The sequence below is a fragment of the Anomaloglossus baeobatrachus genome, chromosome 4 (genome assembly GCF_048569485.1).
Source record: "Anomaloglossus baeobatrachus isolate aAnoBae1 chromosome 4, aAnoBae1.hap1, whole genome shotgun sequence".
Classification (NCBI taxonomy): domain Eukaryota; kingdom Metazoa; phylum Chordata; class Amphibia; order Anura; family Aromobatidae; genus Anomaloglossus; species Anomaloglossus baeobatrachus.
This window is the reverse complement of record NC_134356.1, coordinates 252,852,398-252,871,182: the sequence shown is the minus strand read 5'-3', so window position 1 is coordinate 252,871,182 and position 18,785 is coordinate 252,852,398. Positions and strand designations below refer to the sequence as shown.

The 18,785-nt window shown below is 46.4% G+C and overlaps 1 protein-coding gene across 4 annotated transcripts in view; it reads left to right on the top strand.

Moving 5' to 3' along the window:
• The window catches only part of CEP290 (centrosomal protein 290), a 451,099-nt gene extending 432,525 nt beyond the window's left edge, over positions 1-18,574 (top strand). For all 4 annotated transcript variants that reach the window (XM_075344782.1, XM_075344781.1, XM_075344784.1 and 1 more), the window contains 3 exons: positions 8,960-9,039; positions 16,271-16,377; positions 17,641-18,574. In XM_075344782.1, coding sequence (XP_075200897.1) covers positions 8,960-9,039; positions 16,271-16,377; positions 17,641-17,817 — 364 coding nt within the window. In that variant the 3' untranslated portion in view covers positions 17,818-18,574. The remainder of the gene's footprint in view (positions 1-8,959; positions 9,040-16,270; positions 16,378-17,640) is intronic.
• The last annotated feature ends 211 nt before the right edge of the window (positions 18,575-18,785 follow it).

Below are 18,785 nucleotides of genomic sequence, written 5' to 3'. Positions count from 1 at the left end.
TATAGTGGACAAGAGCCTGATTACATGCATATGTCACTTATTAGGCTAAGTGTTGTAATTTTAATACAATCAGCATTTTATCAGCAGGAGAGTATCACTGCCTAATTAGGTCTCACATGCAAGTTAGACCAATCTGTGTAACCATTGAGTAACAGCTTGATGACAATGCACAAAGTAAACAGGAAGCATCCAGTCAGGTGTGGGCAAGGTCATACACAGCCCAGAAGACTAAGGGTACCATCACACTTTAGCGACGCTCCAGCGATCCCACCAGCGATCTGACCTGGTCAGGATCGCTGGTGCGTCACTACATGGTCGCTGGTGAACTGTCAATCAGGCAGATCTCACCAGCGACCAGTGACCAGCCCCCAGCGACACGTGGAAGCAATGCTGCGCTTGGTAACTAAGGTAAATATCGGGTAACCAAGCGCTTGGTTACTCGATATTTACCTTGGTTACCAGTGCACACCGCTTAGCGCTTGCTCCCTGCACTCCTAGCCAGAGTACACATCGGGTTAATAAGCAAACTGCTTTGCTTATTTACCCGATATGTACTCTGGCTACGTGTGCAGTGAGCAGGGAGCCGGCACTGGCAGCCTGAGAGCCGCGGACGCTAGTAACCAAGGTAAATATCGGGTAACCAAGCAAAGGGCTTCCCTTGGTTACCCGATATTTACCTTGGTTACAGCTTACCGCAGGCTGCCAGACACCGGCTCCTGCTCCCTGCACATTCAGATCGTTGCTCTCTCGCTGTCAAACACAGCGATGTGTGCTTCACAGCGGGAGAGCAACGTCCAAAAAATGAACCATCACTGTGTGTAACAAACAGCGATTTCACAGCAGGGGCCAGATCGCTGCTCAGTGTTACACACAGCGAGATCGCTAATGAGGTCACTGCTGCGTCACAAAAATCGTGACTCAGCAGCGATCTCTCTAGCGATCTCGCTGTGTGAGAAGTACCCCTTAGTACTGTTACATCTACTTCAGGCAAAGAAGGATTAGTAAGTGACACATACCTGGAATCAGCCTTTCTTGCTATATATTATGCTGCTCCCAGATTGCTGTATATAGCAAAAACCTGCTGATATATTCCATTTAAATGTAATTCTAACCCCGGAAGATATCTTTAAATGTTCTTTTTTAAAGGGCACCTGTCACCAGAATTTTCGCTATTAAACTAAAAGAATCCCCTTCTGCAGCTCATGGGCTGCATTCTATAAAGGTTCATCTTACTACTGGCCCCCCTTTCAGACCTAAATAACAAAAGCAACAATAAGAGGATAATGTCCTCCAAAAATCAAGTATTACTCACAGCAAGTTGGGCTGCAGTGTGTACATCGCCCTGGCCAAAAACTGATGCTCTAGCAGGATACAGCTAAACCCCCACTAAGTGGAGACATCACAGGTGCAGGAGAAGCACATCACACACACACCTTCATGGAATGGAGGGGAGGTGACTGCTAGATGATAAAACTGCACACAAGTGGCTTGCATAGAGCGCTGTTCACATGCAGATGACACAGTCACAAACCCGCAGCCTATTAGGTAACGCCCTTCTATTAGATCAGGCGGGCTGCCAAGCCGTACTCCACTGTATATCATGCACGGACAGACACTCTACAATGCAAGGCCCAACAGAAAGGGGCCTGGCTGTATCCTGTACAAACAAAAAAATATGAGGTTTTTGTTGGTATTTATGGCCATAAAACGTAAGCCTACACCCTCGTCAAGGGACCTCATGTCTGTAGGTCCCTACACTAAATATAAAAAAAGCAACAATAAGAGGATAATGTCCTCCAAAAATCAAGTATTACTCACAGCAAGTTGGGCTGCAGTGTGTACATCGCCCTGGCCAAAAACTGATGCTCTAGCAGGATACAGCTAAACCCCTACTAAGTGGAGACATCACAGGTGCAGGAGAAGCACATCACACACACACCTTCATGGAATGGAGGGGAGGTGACTGCTAGATGATAAAACTGCACACAAGTGGCTTGCATAGAGCGCTGTTCACATGCAGATGACACAGTCACAAACCCGCAGCCTATTAGGTAACGCCCTTCTATTAGATCAGGCGGGCTGCCAAGCCGTACTCCACTGTATATCATGCACGGACAGACACTCTACAATGCAAGGCCCAACAGAAAGGGGCCTGGCTGTATCCTGTACAAACAAAAAAATATGAGGTTTTTGTTGGTATTTATGGCCATAAAACGTAAGCCTACACCCTCGTCAAGGGACCTCATGTCTGTAGGTCCCTACACTAAATATAAAAAAAGCAACAATAAGAGGATAATGTCCTCCAAAAATCAAGTATTACTCACAGCAAGTTGGGCTGCAGTGTGTACATCGCCCTGGCCAAAAACTGATGCTCTAGCAGGATACAGCTAAACCCCCACTAAGTGGAGACATCACAGGTGCAGGAGAAGCACATCACACACACACCTTCATGGAATGGAGGGGAGGTGACTGCTAGATGATAAAACTGCACACAAGTGGCTTGCATAGAGCGCTGTTCACATGCAGATGACACAGTCACAAACCCGCAGCCTATTAGGTAACGCCCTTCTATTAGATCAGGCGGGCTGCCAAGCCGTACTCCACTGTATATCATGCACGGACAGACACTCTACAATGCAAGGCCCAACAGAAAGGGGCCTGGCTGTATCCTGTACAAACAAAAAAATATGAGGTTTTTGTTGGTATTTATGGCCATAAAACGTAAGCCTACACCCTCGTCAAGGGACCTCATGTCTGTAGGTCCCTACACTAAATATAAAAAAAGCAACAATAAGAGGATAATGTCCTCCAAAAATCAAGTATTACTCACAGCAAGTTGGGCTGCAGTGTGTACATCGCCCTGGCCAAAAACTGATGCTCTAGCAGGATACAGCTAAACCCCCACTAAGTGGAGACATCACAGGTGCAGGAGAAGCACATCACACACACACCTTCATGGAATGGAGGGGAGGTGACTGCTAGATGATAAAACTGCACACAAGTGGCTTGCATAGAGCGCTGTTCACATGCAGATGACACAGTCACAAACCCGCAGCCTATTAGGTAACGCCCTTCTATTAGATCAGGCGGGCTGCCAAGCCGTACTCCACTGTATATCATGCACGGACAGACACTCTACAATGCAAGGCCCAACAGAAAGGGGCCTGGCTGTATCCTGTACAAACAAAAAAATATGAGGTTTTTGTTGGTATTTATGGCCATAAAACGTAAGCCTACACCCTCGTCAAGGGACCTCATGTCTGTAGGTCCCTACACTAAATATAAAAAAAGCAACCAGGGCGATGTACACACTGCAGCCCAACTTGCTGTGAGTAATACCTAAATAACAACTTTATAAAATATTACCTTTTGCTATGATAATGAGGTTTGTTGACCCCGGGGGCGGGCTGTATTTCGTCTATTATCCCCCCTCCTGCCGCTGTTCGCCGTCCCCCAGTGTTCATGTACATAGATGAGGCCGCCGCCCTCATCTTCCGCAGTGCTCAAGGAGTCTTGCACATGCGCAGTGGCACTATCCCGGGACTGAGCACTGTTTTCAAAATGCGAGCGCCGGTGATGTTATTGCGCAGGCGCGAGATTATGGACAGGTACTTGGATGACGCTGGTGATGACATTCACAGCGCCTCCCATAATCTCGCGCCTGCGCAATAACCTCACTGGCGCTCGCGTTTTGAAAACCGTGCTCAGTCTCGCGATAGTGCCACTGCGCATGCGCGAGTTTCCGGAGCACTGCGGAAGATGAGGGCGGCGGCCTCATCTATCTAAATGAACACTGAGGGACGGAGAACAGCGGCAAGAGGGGGGATAACACGAATTATAGCCCGCCCCCGTGGCCAGCAAACCTCATTACCATAGCAAAAGGTAATTTCTTTATCGTTCCTTTGGGAGACCCAGACCTTGGGTGTTTAGCTTCTGCCTCCGGAGGACACACAAAGTACTACACTTAAAAGTGTAGCTCCTCCCTCTGAGCTTATACACCCCCTGGTGAGCCAGTCCCAGCCAGTTTATCACTTTGTGTTCAGGAGGCATACATCCACACATGCATTCTCATATGATTTTTTCCTTTTTGGAATGAGATTGAAGAAGTGCGGGTCCACGTCTGGACCCACGGCATGTCCCTTCTCACCCCACTGTGTCGGTGGTGTTGTAAGGTTGATTTCCAAGGCTGGAACCTTACATGCCGTGCTCCTTCACCATCCCTCCTGGGCTCTGGCTTGAAGTGGGAGCCAGCACGGTCTCCATGCCTGGCAGGAGACCGGTCTCCATCCACAGCCCTTCAGGACCCTGGTGGACCGGAGCACTCATCCCCAGGGACCTGGCCCTGCGTCTCAGCAGCTAAGTACCTGAGACGTTTATATATTGGAGGTCCCTGTGCTTTATTGTTTGGGGAGAGTGTGCTTACTGTATTTATTGGCATTTCCGGCGGGTTCTCTAGCTGTCGCCCGAAACCGCGCCGATGGTGCCTGCGCGTCGGCCTCGCCGCTCAAATTTAGGCCCCGGCTTTGCCGGAGGCCTAGTTTCTGTTCACTGCCCTCGCATGTCACTCATGCAGAGGGACAGGCTCGGCTCCTCCCGGCGGCCGTCCTGCACAGGGGAGGGACACTCCCCACTGCTGTGCGTGTCTCCTCCCCTGTAGGTCTCTATGGCCCTCCAGATCCCGCTCTCCTCCAGGAACGCCCCAAGTCCCGCCCCCTCTCTTCGCTCCGGCGGCCATTTTCTCAGACAGGGTTCACTCTGCGCTGGCCTGCACTCTGCATCCCTGCTGAGGTGCTGTGCATTGGGGGTCCGGGCTTCGGGATCTGGAGGGCACACAACACCGCTTCCAGCGGTCTGGTAAGCCACAACCGGTCTCTGGTTGTGGACCTCTGTAATACTCTCTGGGGTTCATTCTCTTGCAGAGCCCCCACTCCAGCAGCATGTCTCACACGAGGAGCAAGGCTCCAAAGCTTTATACTGTATGCGCTGCATGTAAGCTCCTGCTGCCTGAACCGAGCACCTATCCACATTGTAATGTCTGCTCTAACTTGGAGGTGCCACAGCCTGGAGTCTCACCCCCAGTGGTCTCTCAGGCTGCTCCTGCACCTGTGGCTGAACCCCCGGCTTGGGTAGAATCCTTTTCTAGGTCTATCTCCCAGTCTTTTGCTGAGTCCATGGGACTTCTGTCCAGGACTTTGATGAATATGCATCAGCCCCCTTCACAGGGTGCCTCTACTGCTAAGGGTCCCTTAGGATTTCTATCTTCTGACCTCCGTCCACCGGAGTTCACAGAGGATTCATCATCAGGGCCCAGACCCCGTCCTCCTAAGAGGAGACGCAGGGTTTCCTCTCCCTCCTCATCCCGCGGCTCTGATTCAAGAGCTGACTCGCAGGATGAGGAGGATGCCTTTACAGGGGGCTCGGAGGCTAACTCCATGTACCCCATTGATCTTTCCAAGGGTGACTCAGATCTTAGTGACTTGATTGCTTCCATTAATTCTGTACTGGATCTCAATCCGCCAGTATCAGAGGAGCAACCCTCTCTGGCAGAAAAGCACCAGTTTACCTCGCCTAAGAGAGCAAAGAGTGTGTTGTTTAACCACTCCAGTTTTCAGGCCGCTGTGACCAAACCCAGGGCCTGTCCTGACAAACGCTTCCCAAAGCGTGGTTCTGATGACAGTTTCCCCTTTCCACCTGAGGTGGTCAAGGAGTGGGCTCATTCCCCAAAGGTAGACCCTCCGGTGTCTAGGCTCTCAGCCCGGACCGTTGTGTCGGTGGCTGATGGCACCTCCCTTAAGGATTCCACTGACCGTCAGATTGACCTTCTGGCCAAATCCGTGTATGAAGCGGCGGGGGCCGCGTTTTCCCCACCTTTTGCAGCAGTGTGGGCTCTCAAAGCCATCTCTGCTTCTCTAGAGGAGATGCATTCCCTCACCAGGGAATCTATGCCCGAGATGGTTGCCTTAACTTCTCAAGCTTCAGCTTTTTCATCTTATGCCATGTCTGCCATGCTGGAGGCTTCTCACCGCACTGCGGTGGCTTCGGCTAATTCCCTCGTTATCCGCAGGATCTTGTGGCTTCGAGAGTGGAAGGCAGATGCTTCTTCTAAGAAGTACCTTGCCGGGCTCCCTTTTGCTGGGTCCCGGCTGTTCGGAGAACAGCTGGATGAAATTATTAAAGAAGCTACTGGCGGGAAGAGTACTTCCATGCCACAAACCAAAACCAGGAAACCTGCCCAGGGTAGGAATCAGTCGAGGTTTCGCTCCTTTCGTTCCTCCAACTGGTCGTCCTCTAAGCCTTCCGCCTCGTCCGCTAACTCAGCCAAGGACCAGAAATCCAACTGGCGCCCAAAAGCGCGTCCACAGAAGACCGCAGGAGGTGCTGCCACTAAGGCAGCCTCCTCATGACTCTCTGCCCGCTCCGGCAACGTCCTTAGTCGGTGGCAGGCTCTCCCACTTTGGCGACACTTGGTTTCAACACGTCTCCGATCAGTGGGTGAGAGATATCATCTCCCACGGCTACAGGATAGAATGCAGGCCAACGGAGTAATTGTACCAGTTCCCGCCCGGGAACGGTTCAGAGGTTTCTACTCAAATCTCTTCCTAGTTCCCAAAAAGGACGGTACCTTCCGGCCCATCCTGGATCTCAAGCTTCTCAACAAGCATGTTCAGGTGCAGCACTTTCGCATGGAGTCTCTGCGATCAGTCATTGCCTCAATGACCCAAGGGGATTTCCTGGCGTCCATCGACATCAGAGATGCCTATCTGCATGTGCCAATTGCAGTTTCACTCCAGCGTTGGCTACGTTTTGCAATAGGAGAAGATCATTTCCAATTCGTGGCTCTCCCCTTCGGGTTGGCCACGGCCCCTCGGGTATTCACCAAGGTCATGGCAGCAGTGATTGCGGTTCTGCACCTCCAGGGGTTGGCAGTGATTCCTTACCTGGACGACCTTCTAGTCAAGGCTTCATCCAGCGCAGACTGTCAGCGGAGTGTTTCGCTCACTCTCGCCACCCTAGCCAAATTCGGGTGGATTGTCAATCTTCCCAAATCCACTCTGACTCCGACCCAGAGTCTCACGTACCTAGGGATGCAGTTCGAGATTTTGCCGGCACTTGTGAAGTTGCCCTTAGTCAAACAGCAGTCTCTCCAGCTAGCGGTGCGCTCTCTGCTGAGGCCCCGCCGTTATACCCTCAGGCGTCTGATGCAGGTGCTGGGTCAAATGGTGGCGTCCATGGAGGCTGTTCCCTTTGCCCAGTTCCATCTGCGCCCCCTGCAGCTGGACATTCTCCGCTGTTGGGAAAAGCGGCCTTCCTCCTTACACAGGTTAATGGCTCTGTCGCCACGGACCAGGAGCTCTCTTCAGTGGTGGCTTCGGCCCCTCTCCCTGTCCCAAGGACGCTCCTTCCTGGCCCCGTCCTGGGTGATTCTCACCACGGATGCCAGTCTATCCGGCTGGGGAGCGGTATGTCTCCACCACAGAGCGCAGGGCACTTGGACTCCGTCCGAGTTAGCCCTTTCAATCAATGTGCTGGAGACAAGAGCCGTGCTTCTAGCTCTCCTAGCTTTTCACCACCTGTTGGCGGGCAGGCACATTCGAGTCCAGTCAGACAACGCGACAGCGGTTGCCTACATCAATCACCAAGGCGGGACACGCAGCCGCCTGGCAATGTTGGAGGTACAACGCATCCTTCAATGGGCGGAGGACTCCAAGTCCACCATATCCGCAGTCCACATCCCAGGTGTGGAAAACTGGGAGGCAGATTATCTCAGCCGTCAAAGCGTGGATTATCCTACCTTCCTTCTGTCCAGCCCCTGTGCATCGCTTTGAAAAAGCGCTGCATACTCTAGATCTGGTGCGTGCTCTCCGGATCTATGTGTCTCGCACCGCTGCGCTTAGGCGGTGCACCTCTCTTTTTGTGCTAACCACAGGTCGGCGCAAGGGCCTCCCTGCTTCTAGGCCTACCTTAGCCCGTTGGATTAGATCGACCATTTCGGACGCCTACCAGAGTACTCAGGTGCCTCCCCCGCCGGGGATCAAGGCACACTCGACCAGAGCTGTCGGTGCCTCTTGGGCTTTTAGGCACCAGGCTACGGCTCAACAAGTCTGTCAGGCTGCCACTTGGTAGTGCTTCGAGAAGGTATGCAGGCTAGTCCAAGTGCATGCTCATGCTTCGGCAGATGCGAGCTTGGGCAGACGCATCCTTCAGGCGGCTGTCGCCCATTTGTGAAGTTAGGTTCTGCCTACTTCTTAGTTTTTCTGTTTATTCCCACCCAGGGACTGCTTTGGAACTTCCCAAGGTCTGGGTCTCCCAAAGGAATGATAAAGAAAAAGAGAATTTTGTTTACTTACCGTAAATTCTTTTTCTTATAGTTCCGTATTGGGAGACCCAGCACCCTCCCTGTTGCCTGTTGGCAATTTCTTGTTCCGCGTGTTATCACCGGCTGTTGTCGTGGACAGAGTCTCCGGTTGTTCCGGCTCTTGCTCTGTTCTACTTGTGGGTGGCTATTCTCCTTCAGCTTTTGCACTAAACTGGCTAGGACTGGCTACCAGGGGGTGTATAAGCTCAGAGGGAGGAGCTACACTTTTAAGTGTAGTACTTTGTGTGTCCTCCGGAGGCAGAAGCTAAACACCCAAGGTCTGGGTCTCCCAATACGGAACTATAAGAAAAAGAATTTACGGTAAGTAAACAAAATTCTCTTTATTTTATAAAGTTGTTATTTAGGTGTGAAAGGGGGGCCAGTAGCAAGATGAACCTTTCTAGAATGCAGCCCAGGAGCTGCAGAAGGGGAATCTTTTAGTTTAATAGTAAAAATTCTGCTGACAGGTTCCCTTTTAAGTGTGGTGTCCTATCTAGTGAAAATCTATAGTATCTCTCTTACGTTCTGCATAGAGATCAATACCTTGTATTACACTCATTATTGATTTACTTGTGTATAATATCAGTATGGTATGTGTTTCAGACTGACCAATAAACGCTTGGAAAATGAAAAGGCGGAGCTGCTTCACCAGCTACAAGCGGACAAACAATCTGCTACATTTGGTATGTGTTATTTGTAATATGTCCCTTTGTAATATCCATTTTCTCCATATAATACATATAACCTTACATATCTAATTATAAAATATTGCAGTTTTCTTAAAAAAATAATTCTACTTGACGACACCATTTAAATAAACACTATAAGTAATAAATGTTCAAATGTATATAATATATGCTTAACCCCTTCCCGCAAAAAGGTTATTGGGTAGGAGTGCTCAGGGGTGGAGGGAGATCAAAAGCAGAGCTCCCTCCGCTCAAGGCAGATACTGACAATATAACATAGCTGGAAATTATATAATAGCTGGCGCTGAATTCCAGCTGCGACTTAACCATTTATATGACACTGTCAATCTCTGACTTCGTCATTTAAATGGAATATGTAGATCGATAGGTTACTATGATAGCCGGGAAGTCTGCTGAAGAACCCGGGTGCCGCCATATCAATCTCCTGTGAAGCTTAGCCATAAGAGTCCGAGATTTCACTATATACACTTTACAACCTGTCTCACAAAACAATAGGCCTCATACAGCTATGTCGATGGAAAAAAAAAGTTAAGGTTCTTGGAAGAAAGCAAGGGAAAAACAACCACAAAAAATTCCCTGGTCTTTAAAGGGTTAGATACTGACTAGTGATGCGTGAACCCAAACTGTAAAGTTCGGGGTCCGTACCAAATACATGGTGTTCTTGTACACGATCCTGATCACGAGCTTTCCTGGGAAGCTTGTGTTACAGTTCGGGTCCAGTTCAGGTGTAGAGGCTGTAAAAAGACGCATCTGCGTCTGATCATTGTTGTGCTGCCCAGTAACTACCAGTGACTTAAAGGACCTCCCGTGACGTAATAGCCATGTGACCAGTCACATCTGAATGTCGTATTACCTTATTGGCTACAGACTGGTCACAAGACTATGACATCATCAAAGGTCCTGTTCCTTTGTAACTTTGATTGTCACTGTGTGAGTGCCGCATCGCATCATGGCGCACAATATCCTGACAGCAGCGGGTCATCTGCATGTGTTTCCATGCATTTGATGCGCTCCTGTCCGGAGATCGTCAGGTGCGGGGTGATGCAATGCGAGACTGCACGAGTCATACCCTTACTGTCAACTTGTTTCTCGCTCTGCACAGAACGATGTAGCAGAGCTGACATGGCTCTCTGTGCTTCTCACTGTGTATAGACTGTATCTGTATAGAGTGATGAAGCAGACATTGCTGTCCCTGTGGATTACGTCGGACTTATGATTGTTTTTATAATAAAGATGGAGTCTACATTTTTTTTGTTTTATTTCTAATGAAAAAAAAAATCTGTGTTCTTTTTTTTTTACGGTCTACTAGAAATGGTGGCCATGTCTAATTTGGCATGACACCATGAATTTTGGGCTTAGTACCATCTGAGAATACAAGGCTGGTATTAACCCCTTTATTACCCATCATGCCACCCAGCTCCATTGCTGCTGGACGAGTCGGGTAAAGCGCCTGGAAATGGAGCTAAGAAACAATGCGCCATTTCCAGGGGTGGCTGCGGGCTTTACCTTGGCTGGCAATCAAAATACAGGGAAGCCCATTTTTTTTTTTATAATATATATATATATATATATATATATATATATATATATATATATATATATATATATATATATATATATATATATATAAAATTATTTAAAAAAAAAAAGTGTGGGCTCCCACTGCATTTTCTATTGCTAGCTAAAGGTAATCCCAGCAGCTGGTGGCTGCTAACCCCAACTGCTTGGTGTTACCGTCACTGGCAATAGAAAATCCAGAGAAACCTTTTTTTTTTTTTAATTTTTTTGCCAAAAAACTAAAGGAAAATAATGTGGGCTTTGCTATATTTTTGTATGCTAGCTAGGTACAGCAGGCTGGTATGGTATCGTATTTCATGAATTTCGTGAAGTAATTTAAAAAAATAAATGACGTGTGCTTAGCCCAATTTTTGTGTCCAGCCAGGTACAACTAGGCGGCTGGGGATTGGAATCCGCAGCGCAGGGTAGCCCAAGCTTTCTGCCCTCCCCCACCCCCCGATCCGCTGCGAATTGCAGTCCCCAGCCCCCCAGAAAATGGCGCTTTCATGGAAGCACCATCTTTTGGCGCTGTATCCAATTGTTCCAGCGGCCCTGATGCCAGGTGGTACACTGGGTACTAAGTGGTTAACCCCTTCAGCCCCAGAGCCTTTTCCGTTTTTGCGTTTTTGTTTTTTGCTCCCCTTCTTCCGAGAGTCGTAACTTTTTTATTTTTCCGTCAATCTTGCCATTTGAGGGCTTGTTTTTTGCAGGACGAGTTTTACTTTTAAATGAAACCATAAGTTTTACCATATGGTGTACTGGAAAACTGCAAAAAAAAGTGTGATTGCACAATAGTTTTTGTTATATTTTATTCACCGTGTTCACTATATGGTAAAACTGATGTGTCATTGTGATGCCTTTGGTCGGTTCGAGTTTGTAGACACCAAACATGTGTAGCTTTATTTGTATCTAAGGGGTTAAAAAATTCACAAGTTTGTCCAATAAAAGTGGTGCACGTTTTGCGCCATTTTCCGAAACCCATAGCGTTCTCATTTTTCGGGATCTATGGCTCAGTGATGACTTATTTTTTGCGTGTCAAGCTGACGTTTCTAATGGTACTATTTGTGCGCAGATGCTACGTTTTGATCGCCTGTTATTGCATTTTGCGCAAAACTTGCGGCGACCAAAAAATGTAATTTTGGCGTTTGTAATTTTTTTGCCGCTACGCCGTTTACTGATCAGAATAATTGATTTTAAGTTTTGATTGATCGGGCATTTCTGAACGCGGCGATACCAAATATGTGTATATTTTTTAATTTTTTAACCCTTTAATTTTCAATGGGGCGAAAGGGGGGTAATTTGAACTTTTAGGTTTTTTTTTTTTTTTTTATTTTTTAAAACTTTTTTTTTTCTACTACTTTTTTTTTTTATTTTACTAGTCTCCCTAGGGGGCTATAGCGATCAGCAATCCGATCGCTCTGCCCTATCTGCAGATCTCAGCTACAGAGCTGAGAACTGCAGATATGGTGCTTTACTCTCCGTGCTGGCACTATGCCGGCATTGAGAGGAAGTGGCTCATGTTAGCTACAGGCATCATCACATGACCCTGTGCTACTATGGCAACCACCGAAGGTCACGTGATCACGCACGTGACTTCCGGTGGGGGCGGCGGTAAGTAAATGTAATGGCTGCGTGAATATACATCTCGCTGCCAGACCTTGGCAGCTAGATGTAAGGGATTAAATGTTGCGAGTGGAAGCGATTCCACTCGTAACATGCAGGCAGACATGTCAGCTATTAAAAACAGCTGATATGTGCGCGGATCGCCGCATCCTGCCCGCGGCAGTGGGCGGGGCTTAACGTCACATGCTCCATGACGGATAGATCCGTCATTGGTCGTGAAGCGGTTAATAGCAGCTTTGTTTTACCCGCTGGTGTAAAGCCCGAGATTCCTAATGTCAGGCCAAGTTTGACCCAGCCATTAAGAATCTCCATTAAAGGGTTAAAAAAAAGACACCATACAGAGAAAAAATACTTTCTTAGAAATAAATACACAGACACACTTAGGGACTCCATCTTTATTACTCCCTCTCACCCCTCACGATCCTGGTCTTCTGTTTTCTTCAACTCATGCAGCTCTGCTATTTCACAAAGCACGGGGGGGAGAAAGAACGCTGCTGCTCCCTGTGCTGTCTAATCACTCAATGAGTGAGCAGAGGCTGCGGGTTGGTAAGCGGTGATGGCAGGTTACTATAGCAACAGTGATCTTCGATCACCTGATTCCCGATGCAGTTATTCACCGGCTGTGGCATTATAATGTGTGGCAGCCAATCTCGCCAGTACTCAGAGCTCGACAAGTATACAGAGTACTGAGATGCTCGGGCGAGCACCGAGTACCGGTGAGCATGCTTCTCCATCCCTATCCACTGACAGTACAGGACCTTGCATGATGTCATAGTCATGTGAGCAGTCTGTAGCCAATGAGCTAATATAACATTCACACGTGACTGGTCACATGGCTATGACGTCACGGAAGGTCCTATAGTCAGCGGTGGTTACCAGGAGGAGACAGCGATGATCGGACTCGGAAGCAAAAGCGGCGAGAGACAGTCTGCAGGACGTGTCGCGGGACCTGTAAGTATAATAACAATGTTTATTATTAATGATATTCTTTATTTTACAGCCCCCCCGCCCCATCCCATAACTGTAAAGTCCAGGTTCGGTGTTCGGACGCAAGTTCGTGTTATCTCTGAACCCGAAGAAGAACTTTGCAAAACGTTCGGGCGAGGCTCCCGAACACGAACATTGGGGGGTTCGCCCATCACTAATACTGACATTTTATGAACCAGACAAGCAGGGCCGGCGTCAGCACGCGGCATACCTGGGCAAATGCCGAGGCCCTGGAGAGCCGGGGGGGCCCACTCGGCCTCGTCAGTTCTGGTGCCTCTTGGCCGGGGCCCCCTCGCCTTAGTTCTGCTGCCCCCGGGCCGAGTTCCGCAGTCCTCGGCAGGAATCTGCAGCGCCGTCCCTTTAAGGCGCGCAGACTTCCTGGTTTGAACTTCATCTGTGGGCGGAGCTACCGACCGGCCTGCTCAGTCCCACAGATGAAGGAGTTGCAGTGCCAGCCAGCGACCCCCAGCACAGCTCTTCTCTCCGGCGCTGTGTGGGCCCCCTCTCCGGCGCTTTGTGGGCCCCCTCTCCACCGTGACCTGAGAGGTATGTGCCCTCCCCGCCCCCGATTTATGGGCCCTGGGGAGATGTATGGGCTTCTCCCCCCTTTAGGTGTATGCCCTGCCCCCCGGTGCTGTATGTGCTGGCCCCTGGAGCTGTGTGTGTGGGCCCCACAGAGCTACGTGTGTGTCTGTATGTATGTAGCAGAGCTATGTGTGTATGTATGTAGCAGAGCTATGTCTGTATGTATGTAGCAGAGCTATATGTGTATGTATGTAGCAGATTCATGTATGTATGTAGCAGAGCTATGTGTGTATGTATGTAGCAGATTCATGTATGTATGTAGCAGAGCTATGTGTGTATGTATGTAGCAGATTCATGTATGTATGTAGCAGAGCTATGTATGTAGCAGAGCTATGTGTGTATGTATGTAGCAGAGCTATGTGTGTATGTATGCAGCAGAGCTATGTGTGTATGTATGCAGCAGAGCTATGTGTGTATGTATGTAGCAGAGCTATGTGTGTATGTATGTAGCAGAGCTATGTCTGTATGTATGTAGCAGAGCTATGTGTGTATGTATGTAGCAGATTCATGTATGTATGTAGCAGAGCTATGTATGTAGCAGAGCTATGTGTGTATGTATGTAGCAGAGCTATGTGTGTATGTATGTAGCAGAGCTATGTGTGTATGTATGTAGCAGATTCATGTATGTAGCAGAGCTATGTGTATGTATGTATGTAGCAGAGCTATGTATGTAGCAGAGCTATGTGTGTATGTATGCAGCAGAGCTATGTGTGTATGTATGTAGCAGAGCTATGTGTGTATGTATGTAGCAGAGCTATGTGTGTATGTATGTAGCAGAGCTATGTGTGTATGTATGTAGCAGAGCTATGTGTGTATGTATGTAGCAGAGCTATGTGTGTATGTATGTAGCAGAGCTATGTGTGTATGTATGTAGCAGAGCTATGTGTGTATGTATGTAGCAGAGCTATGTGTGTATGTATGTAGCAGAGCTGTGTATGTATGTAGCAGAGCTATGTGTGTATGTATGTAGCAGATTCATGTATGTATGTAGCAGAGCTATGTATTTAGCAGAGCTATGTGTGTGTGTATGTATGTAGCAGAGCTATGTGTGTATGTATGTAGCAGAGCTATGTGTGTATGTATGTAGCAGATTCATGTATGTATGTAGCAGAGCTATGTGTGTATGTATGCAGCAGAGCTATGTGTGTATGTATGCAGCAGAGCTATGTGTGTATGTATGTAGCAGAGCTATGTGTGTATGTATGTAGCAGAGCTATGTGTGTATGTATGTAGCAGAGCTATGTGTGTATGTATGTAGCAGAGCTATGTGTGTATGTATGTAGCAGAGCTATGTGTGTATGTATGTAGCAGAGCTATGTGTGTATGTATGTAGCAGAGCTATGTGTGTATGTATGTAGCAGATTCATGTATGTATGTAGCAGAGCTATATGTATGTATGTAGCAGAGCTATGTATGTAGCAGAGCTATGTGTGTATGTATGTAGCAGAGCTATGTGTGTATGTATGTAGCAGAGCTATGTGTGTATGTATGTAGCAGAGCTGTGTGTATGTATGTAGCAGAGCTATGTGTGTATGTAGCAGAGCTATGTATGTAGCAGAGCTATGTATGTAGCAGAGCTATGTGTGTATGTATGTAGCAGAGCTATGTGTGTATGTATGTAGCAGAGCTATGTGTGTATGTATGTAGCAGAGCTGTGTGTATGTATGTAGCAGAGCTATGTGTGTATGTATGTAGCAGAGCTATGTGTGTATGTATCCAGCAGAGCTGTGTATGTATGTAGCAGAGCTATGTGTGTATGTATCCAGCAGAGCTGTGTGTGTATGTAGCAGAGCTATGAGTGTATGTAGCAGAGCTATGTGTGTATGTATCCAGCAGAGCTGTGTATGTATGTAGCAGAGCTATGTGTGTATGTATGTAGCAGAGCTATGTGTGTATGTATGTAGCAGAGCTATGTGTGTATGTATGCAGCAGAGCTATGTGTGTATGTATGTAGCAGAGCTATGTGTGTATGTATGCAGCAGAGCTATGTGTGTATGTATCCAGCAGAGCTGTGTATGTATGTAGCAGAGCTATGTGTGTATGTATCCAGCAGAGCTGTGTATCTATGTAGCAGAGCTATGTGTGTATGTAGCAGAGCTATGTGTGTATGTATCCAGCAGAGCTGTGTGTGTCTGTATGTATGTATCTAGCAGAGTTGTGTTGTGTGTGTCTGTATGCATGTATGATGTGTATCTATGTATGTCAGTGTATATGACTGTATAGATATGTCAGTTCTATACGTATTTTTGTGAGTTTGTCTTTAAATATGTATATGTATGTGTACGTATGTGTGTGTCTGCGTGTGGATGGGGCCCACCGGGACTCTTCCGCCCAGGGCCCACAAAAACCTGGAGCCGGCCCTGCAGACAAGTATACTGTATATTCTTTGGCCAAAAAGGAAGAAGGCCTTTTTCTATGGACTAGCGTTAAAATCATACTTTTTATTGTCATTTAGGTTCTCAGGTTATAGAAAAAGACAGCAAATACAATAAGTTGATGGAAGAAGTAGTCGACCTTCAAACACATATTAAAACCTCTGATCTGGAGAAACTACATATGAAGGTAATTGTCTGGTATAGTTCTCCTTGCATGTATGTCTTAATAAATATTTGTGTTCCCCACCTACCTAAAATTCTACAGCAGTGGTCTGCTGTTCTTCCTTCCAGAAATGCATGAATAATTTGACAATTACCTTTCACCATACCTCTTCTGCAAATGTGTGTCTCTATAGAATTGCATGGCATAGTGTGTCATGGACCACAATTAATGGAGCCAGCACCCCCGGTCTCCCAACCCAAACTTAAACTCATAATGTGCACTGCAAATGACCGCACACAGCTGCCACATCAACCCAGCCTGATACTGTCTGCAGTGACTGGACTGTGCCAAACTATTCATTCAGGGACATGCACACAATAGTGACACCGAGTTCTCATAAAAATTTGTAACTACATTGACAACTACCGGGGAACCGCACAATGGATGAGTACACTACATTTGTACATTTGCATGTTTTTCAAAAACTATTTTGATATTAAATGTAAAGCAATCAATGAAAAAGTGTCTAATGCTACAATGATCGTTTGGTAGCAGAAGTTGAAGGTACAGTTTAGCTATAGTACTTTGAGTCACTGAACTCTATAGTTATGTGTATCCTTTCCTACATCCAGGAATTGTCACGTACGTGAAAAGTACATTTCACAAATGTCAAGTTTTTAACTATTTGTAATCATATAACGTAACTGTTACAAGTTGTGCTATATTCTTATTTGTTACTGATAACCCCAAAAAATTGCTATTTTATGACACCGGTGAATTATTTCCAGTGAATGTTTCTTCTGTGGGGCGCAGAGTGGCTTAGTGGTTAGCACTGCAGTCTTGCAGCGCTGGGGTCCTCGGTTCAAATCCCACCAAGGACAACATCTGCAAGGAGTTTGTATGTTCTCCCCGTGTTTGCGTGGGTTTCCTCCGAGTACTTCGGTTTCCTCCCATACTCCAAAGACATACAGATAGGGAATATAGATTGTGACCCCCCCAATGGGGACAGTGTTGCAAATGTATGTAAAGCGCTGTGGAATTAATAGCGCTATATAAATGAATAAAATTATTATTATTATTAATTCTGCATTTAGGCCCTTTCATCTCCTGAAGTTTATCATTCACAACTACCCGTTAGATTACTGTAGAAATTTGCATGGCTTCCATTATGAGTGGTGGCTTCTTAGTAATTCATATTTGCTACTACTTTCAATCTTGATGACGTAGACTCTCGATTTACTGTACAGTACTCATGTTCTTCACATTTTGTTTTTATTTTATTTACAGGAAGAAATCAAAAGGCTGAAGAAGGAACTAGAAAACTTTGATCCCACGTTTTTTGAAGAGATTGAAGATCTGAAATATAACTACAATGAAGAAGTTAAAAAGAATATACTCCTTGAAGAAAAGCTGAAAGCCCTATCTCAGCAATTTGGTGTCCATATAGATCTTCCTACGCACTGAATGAGTTTAGCAGATCCATCAGAACATACATGATTTATTATGGTGGCTTCACATGTTGCATACTTTTATGAAATCTCAGGATCTAGATCCCACTACAAGATCAGTACAGGTTTTAGCCAACAGAATTTCCTCGTAACGTAAAGGAGACAAAATATTTCACAGCAAATTGTAGACATGCTACTGACTTCCCACAAATTCTAAAGAATTGCTGTTATGTTTTCATTCCATAACTCAATTGTTTAATAAAATCAATGATGGGATCACATGTGAACTTTGATACAAGCTTTTAGACCAGATTCACAGAAAGTGTTTTTTTTAAATTCAATGTTCGTTACACATTAGAAGTACATCTCGCATTTCATTCAGCTGCTCCCATAACTGGAAACCATTTGCCAGAGATAAAGCAGGATGGCTGAATGGAACTAAATCTTGAAAGAATGGTCTTGGAAAAGTCTTGCTGATGTTTGTACATGACTTTATAATACCTTTTGTAAAAATTCAGCTGAACCATTAACTAGGTCCATATACTTTTCACAAACGTGAGCTCTTACTGTAGAGAAAAATAATTTATATTTAAATGACTATTATATATAGAAGAAATTATTGCACTAGGTTTTTTTATTGGTGGAAATAGTTTATGCATTGTAGATTTAAATGAACTTTTTCCTTGCCAAATTACAGTGACATTTTAATATTTAAATTGGTTTAGTTTATTAAATCTGTAAATACAGAATGTACACATTTTTCTTTTCCGATATAGAACTGTATGTTTTGTAGAAATTCTGAATTCTTTTTCAATAAAGTTATTAAATTGTATTTATTTTCTGCAGTTGACGCATTCTCTTAGTACTAGAGATGAGCGAACCGGTCCCGGTTCGGCTCGAGGTCGGTTCGCCGAACGGAGGTCCCGTTCGAGTTCGGTTCGTCGAACGTTCGACGAACCGAACTCGAACCGCATAGGAAACAAT